The 6,914-nt window shown below is 36.0% G+C and overlaps 2 protein-coding genes across 2 annotated transcripts; one reads left to right on the top strand and one right to left on the bottom strand.

Moving 5' to 3' along the window:
• The first annotated feature begins 529 nt into the window (after positions 1-529).
• LOC145160642 (uncharacterized) lies at positions 530-3,476 on the top strand. The gene is made up of 6 exons (XM_079079921.1): positions 530-1,091; positions 2,297-2,386; positions 2,508-2,608; positions 2,707-2,753; positions 2,823-2,899; positions 2,993-3,476. Exons 1-6 carry the CDS (start codon positions 759-761, stop codon positions 3,332-3,334), a joined length of 990 nt encoding a protein of 329 aa, XP_078936047.1. The 5' UTR covers positions 530-758; the 3' UTR covers positions 3,335-3,476.
• Positions 3,477-3,480: 4 nt separating this feature from the next.
• LOC145160641 (mitochondrial phosphate carrier protein 3, mitochondrial-like) lies at positions 3,481-6,110 on the bottom strand. Its single transcript, XM_079079920.1, has 5 exons — positions 5,681-6,110; positions 4,472-4,877; positions 4,159-4,373; positions 3,942-4,066; positions 3,481-3,855 (listed from the first exon to the last, which is right to left on the bottom strand). The coding sequence occupies exons 1-5, from the start codon at positions 5,972-5,974 to the stop codon at positions 3,804-3,806; spliced, it is 1,092 nt and encodes a 363-aa protein (XP_078936046.1). The 5' UTR covers positions 5,975-6,110; the 3' UTR covers positions 3,481-3,803.
• Between the last annotated feature and the right edge of the window lie 804 nt (positions 6,111-6,914).

Below are 6,914 nucleotides of genomic sequence, written 5' to 3' on the forward strand. Positions count from 1 at the left end.
TAAAATACTCAACTTTAAGTATTGATATTTCATTCATATATACTCAATTTTGCGCATACGATATATCGTTTCGAAGCTCTCACGAAGTAAAACACAAACCCACTTAAAATTAGTTATTTATACAACATATGTATATGTTTATATATGTCTAAAATCGTGGCACAACTTAATACATATTATACTTCTAATTTCTTTTTTCTAAAAAAAGTTTAGTCCCTAAACCAAATTAAATAACTTTTCTACCCTTTATATATATCATTTATTTATTTTTTTAAGGGTAAAAGTAACTTTTCTTTTCTACCCCTTATATATCATTTATTTACTTTTTTTAAGGGTAAAAGTCTGAATTTTTTATTTGTTCAGACAGAAAAAACATGAAATGGTGACAAGTTCCAGACACCAAATAAAGTAAAAGTTGTTGATGTGGCAGATGCAGAATGCCTCTGGTGAGCATTCTGACATCACTGATGTCTGATCTGAGTAGAATATTTTACGTGGAGTATGGTGCTCACAGAGAATACAAATAAGAATACTCCACGGCCACAACACCTCCCTCCTCTTCTACACCCGTCCTCCGTCTCTGAGATTACTTTCAGGCATACACTCTACGTGTATTAATGGTGGCAAAAGGGGTTTAATGAGCATAAATCCAAAGCCCCTAACAAACAATTTTTCGTCTCCTGTCTGTGGTCATCGTTGCCTTTTTCCTCTTAAATTTCACTCCAATTAATTAACACCAGTACAAATTTAGGAACACCATGGATGCACCATGTACAATCCTTAACCTCTTCTTTCACCAAATCTTTGCTAAATATAGAGATAGCTTTAATCCACCCTACTACAACCAACAAACACCCCTCGCTGTTCAAAATTTCCTAATGCTAGAAAAAGAGCGAATGGAGAGAAACGGTTATGGTATGCTGGCGGAAAACCCCATCGCCGCGACGAAGGAAGGTGGCGACTTCACCGCTGCTCCTGCTGAAGTCAGCCGTCGGCGCAAGCCCGTGATGAAGAAGGATAAGTGTTTTATTAAGAAGAAACGGATGTCCGACAGTGACGATGCCTATGTTCCTCCTCCTCTCCCACCAAATGTATGATCTCTTCTTCTTAAACCAATCTTATTTTCCGGAATTTTAATTTCTAACAGTAATGGAATGGCTTATTATGATTTGATTTTTTTTGTTATTTAAAAGTGTTTCACATTTTCTTGAATTTCGATCGGACCTTTTCCGTGTTGGAGGGCGATTGATCAACAACCTAAGCATCAATTCTTGTAGTTAACCATTAATTCTAATCAATAGTTCTGTTTTCTTCTTTTGTTTGATTTTCAATCAACCATCATAGCTTACAATCGAATTGATCTTGAAACTGAAATTAAGTGATCGATGATCATGAGAAATTTAGAAATATTAAACTTGACGAGAAATCCAGAAGAGAAGAGAATAGCCCGATGGTAATTTCGTTGTTTGATGCTAAAATTTGAGTCATACAAAAAGGAAAAAAACATGTTTTAAAAAACCAGTTATTACTTGAAATTTTTTATTGACAATAATAAATTGTATTAAATACTTTATCCACGTGGCAAAAACAAAAAGTTTTTATTGTCTTTCTTTAATCTAAAATTGGAAATGAAAAATACTCCAGCAAATAAAATAATTTCCTTAATTTTTTTTTTCTGAAATCTGGTCCATGCAAATATATAGCTTATGTTTCGTTCATGGAAAGAATTCCATTAAAACATTCCCAAATAATTGATTGTTTTCCATGTAAAAATCTCCACCAATCGATGAATTATTGTGTCAAAGGTCTCAAAAGTCAAACCCAAATGGATGTAGGTAAATAATTGATAACTTGTTTCCTTTCGTATCTTTATTTACTCTTAGTTATTATACAACCTACTTTCAATCTTTTTTTATTAGTGGGGTTTGTTGTTGTTGTTGAAGGCATATGTACATGTACAATGACATGATATAAAAACTTGGTAACTTATGTTATTACATCATTAAATTTGAAATTAATGTGTTAATGATTGCTATAATAGATAGATATTTTAAAGTACAGTGTCTTAACAAGAGCAGAAAATACAGTAAGTTGTTATTTCTTGCATTTAGCCCTATCTACAGAAGCTTAATCAGTAGTTTGTCATTACTGTTGAAGCTTAATCAGTAGTTTGTCATTACTAAGTCCATGTGTTGTTACCATGAATGGAATGATGTTTTTCTTCCCACATCACATGATGATCTTGTTTTGTTTCAAGATAACTACTAATTATACAGGTTTCGTTTGTCTATATTAGATTACAGAGCGTGGGAGGTTAGCATTTCTGTTCTACAAGAAGCTGCATAAAAGTGATGTTAACAGTATCGGCAGAATCGTATTGCCAAAGGTTGATTTTATTTAATTTTTCTATCTTGGAAACAAATTAGTAAATAATTAAGAGGTGGCAATTTCGACAGCTTCATCTGCATTTAACCATACTTTGTTATCTTATTTAATTAATAATGTAGAAACCAGCAGAGGCTCACCTTCCTGTGCTCTTAAAAAACGACAGTGTCATTTTGCAAATGAATGACCTGAACACTGGGGATGAATGGTCATTCAAGTTTAGGTTGGTTTATGCTGCTTCATAAAACAAAAATAGACTTGTCAATTTTACTTATTATATTTAGGTTGGTTGGCTTCATTTTCGAATTTGAATTTTGACAGGTACTGGCCAAATAACCGCAGCCGCATGTACGTGCTTGAGGGCACAGGTAAGTTATTTTCAGTTTTGTTTCTATGTTGATGTGTGTTTTGATATTCATTCATCTTGATCTTGTTAGGGTCATTCACCAAGAAGCATGGACTGGAAGCGGATGACTATATACTGCTATACCAGGATTTGGTGGATCAAAACTATGTAATAAGCAATTTTATACAACTACCTACCTAAACCTAATCTTATTAAGATGGGTTGATTAATCCAATGCTGTTTTGGTTTGTTTCTAATCAGTTGATTCGGGCTATTAGAAGTGGCTACGAATATGAGGAATACAAAAAAGAAGCAACTGAAGTTGAGGGAAACAAGAAGGATGATGCTGATTTGATGAATCAAGCTGTGGCTGGTGGGCTTGAGTTTAATTATAATCTCCCTGACACTGACCAGCCTACCAACTTCCCAAACATGGATGGTGATGGTGGTTGGAGTTTGATGAATGATGACTGCGACATCTACTTTAATGAGATCATCAACTCATTCAGTAGTTCATGGGATGATGAATTCATGTACCCACCACCGATTCAACAGATTACTTCTTTTGAAAACCTGTCCAGTGAGGATCTCTCCCAGGTATAAATGCATCTGCAACCCAACGTACTAAAATAATCAATCAGCATAAGACTCTTTTGTGTTGTGTGTTGTTGTTTTGGACATATAATCTGTAAATCAGTCGTTTCTTCTTTGCTAATAAAAGATGAAAACATGACATGAACAAAAACATCTCCAAAAGTATAATGTCTCCAATCCTGTGTCTTTTCATCATAACAAAAACTTCTCAACTCATGAAGCAGAGGACTACACAACCCAATCCTCAATGTTACCCAAAAAAAAGTCAGAAATAAAATAGCAACAATTAAAGTTGAAACGGGCACCACATTCTAGTGTCCCGAACAAAAAAAAAAAAAAAAAAAGAAGAGATTACTACTCTCCAAATCTACTGTGGTGCCTGCCAATGTCATCAAGGAAGTAGTAGAATAATATATCCTATTGTTTATTGACTCATTTAAAATAAAGAAACGCAATTCTCAGGCTTCCCAGTAAACTTCTATTCCTTGGCAGCCTCAATAGCAACTGGTGCAGCACCACCTGTTGTTGGCCTGTATGTTGTGGTACATGAAGTCAGAAATGAAGGAAATGGTGTTTGACAAGAGAAATAAAAGACTTGAGATGAGATAAAACTTACAGGCCAACAAACACTTTAAAAGCATCATAAATTCCCCATTGAGCACCAGTCAGAGTTCCAATCATTACAATACGTAGAGGAAGCCCTCGGGTGAACAGACCCAAAACTCCAAGCTTCTTCACAGCCTGATAAATAAATAAAAAAAGGTTTTAAGGAGAGTTCACTTTTGACTTTTGAGATGATAATTGATAAAAAAGACATGAGTAGTAGTACTCACATCTCCAACACTTGCTCCCTTGGCATTGTTAAGGAAGGAGACAAGATTGTCAGCAGGATGAGACACAATAGCACACAAAACACCAGCCACATATCCACCAGCAAAACTAACTCCAAGTTGCAGGGATTTGCTGCACTCGTTCTTTGGTGTAGGAATCGCATACTTGTACATCATCTCCACAATTGTCTCAAACGAAGCAAACTTCATCATTGTATCTGTTTGCACATATCAAACACTACTAAGTGTCCCCCACACCAATCAAGCTTAACTAAACTTGTAACAAAAAAATATATATATATTCTTATCAACTTACATGGTATTTGGCGTCCCCAAAGTGGAACCAATCCCTTGTACAACCCAAGTACACCATCAGATCTCACGAATTTTGGAAGCCCATCACTCAAACCTCTGGCAAAACCAGGTTGTGTTTGGACACGGACCTTCACTGCTTCCATGGGACAAAGAGCCACGTCAGCAATGATTTCTGCAGAGGCTGAACCAGCAAGGTAGATCAGGGTCTTGTATTTGGTTGCGTACTCTGGTCCAGCAATGTCAGAGTAGTATTTCTTGAAGAATTCATAGAACCCAAACTTGCAGGCACCCTGAGCACTGTACCCAAGTAGGGTAGGGACCCATCCCCTAAAGAACCCCCTTACACCTTGTTCCTTCAGCAATACCCCAAAACCAGACGATATGCTCTTGTATTTAACTGGATCGATCTGAGTAACCAAAACAACAAACCCATGAGATTGAGATCAACACGTGAAAAAACCATTGGATGGAATGAATTTCAAAACGGATCATAGGCTTTGATGATGTTCAATGGTATTTTATAGAGAACACTTGTACATCTATTTCAAGAAGAATTGTGCATCAAATTTGATAATCAGTCGTCGACTCTATTTCAAGAAGAATTGTGCATCAAATCTGATGTGATAGATGCATGATTTGAGAAAATAAAATTACCAAGTAACTAGAAACTACTCGAGCTCTCGGCTAAGCTCTACTTCATGAAACTTCAATCCAATAGGTTTCTGGTTGTCAGAATCCACAGTCACATGATGCAACCCAATTCGTTTTATTACTAAAACTAGCCAGGAAATGATAACACGATAGAAATAAACTTTGAATGACAAACAAAAGGTTGGAAGAATAATTTTATGACAATTAAGAACTTTCACTGAACGGATCGACATCATAAAATATGAATTAGAAGGTGAACAGCAAGTACCAGATATAATATTAAAAACACTAGTGCAATCACTATCTGGATCAATCACACTGGTAATCGGATGCAATAAATTAAACAACACAGATCAAATCACCGACGTAGAAGAGTAAAACAACCAAATTATCCCGAACTGAGTTTGACGTAACAGATCTACAGTGAGCTAGCAGTAAACTATTGCACATCCATAGAGAGAACATCACAAAAATACACGAGCATAAAAAATGAAAATTATCTAGACGGAATAATATAAAACTAACCAGATCTAAAGAAAGAAATGATTGAAGGAATTACCTGCATGTTACATTTCACAAGATCAAGAGGAGTAACGGTCATGTGCGTGAGACCACAGCTGAGAATACCTCCAACAGTACAAGCAGCGTAGAATCGAGGAGAGTACATCTCGATCTTGCCTAGAGGCTCGTTGGGAGCAGGAATCACAAAGTTGTTGTTCTGTTTGGCGGGTGATGTAGAAGGAAACAAGGTAGGGTTTGAAGTGTTGCCCATGAGTAGGCTGCTAGGCGAAGCAGAAGAAGTGTAGAGGAAATTAGGGATGAGAGATTGACGAGAGTTGTCGGAAAACGCCATGGCCGAATATCAGAGAAAAGAACGGAGAAGATGATAGAGGGATGACTTGAGTCGACCCAGACCTCTCCGATTTCTCCTCCGTTCCGAGAATCTCAACGAAAATGGTTGGCTTTTATATACAAGTTGCTCAAGCCCTAGACACCAGCCAATAGCATGCCTGGTTGCTTTCGACGTCATATTGGTCTAATCGCCAATGGCATATTCTCGCAATTTGCTTGGGAATTGGGACAAAGAAAATGTTTTATTTTGGAGACATATTTAATAAGTTTATAACATGATTTGATTGTTTAAAATAAAAATTGATATATTAACTATAAAAATTCTTATTTGTTGAATCTTTTCTTTATTTATAGGAATATTGACACAAATATCACATATATTTATAGTATATAGATTTGTTTAGGTTTACTAGAAATAACAATTATGTTTGGAATGGATCAATTCGGTGTTGATCGTAAAATACTCTTACATCATCAGGGTGTTGCAATTTTGTAATGTCTGATTTGGCGTCAAGACTGCATTGTGGTCTAGTCTTTTGCAATGGAGTTCGGCTATTTGATGGGTAAATTACTAACCGATGAAAACAAATATAGTTAGTATAGGTTTTTGTGATGTGGATGATGTTCCATAAGAGAAATGGTAAACCTCATCATCTAAGCAGCTCACGTTCATTTGTCTCAAGGTCAACATGGGAGTGGGATGTCAATTGATGGATACTAGTGATTTTTTGGTGTGTGTCAAGATTTAAACCTTAGACCTCTTATGTGGAATTTCACTCCTCAACCGATAGACTCTCATCGCAGAGGCAAACGTCATTCCGTAAAAACAAATGAACAAGGGCACTTTAGGATTTCGTAATTTTTGTCCCTAATTTGTGTATGTTGTGAAAGAACTATTATGGGACCAAAACGTATCCATCTCCTTTTCCATATTCCAATTG

Source organism: Lactuca virosa, chromosome 2 (genome assembly GCF_052849685.1).
Source record: "Lactuca virosa cultivar CGN04683 chromosome 2, Lactuca_virosa_CGN04683_v6, whole genome shotgun sequence".
Taxonomy (NCBI): domain Eukaryota; kingdom Viridiplantae; phylum Streptophyta; class Magnoliopsida; order Asterales; family Asteraceae; genus Lactuca; species Lactuca virosa.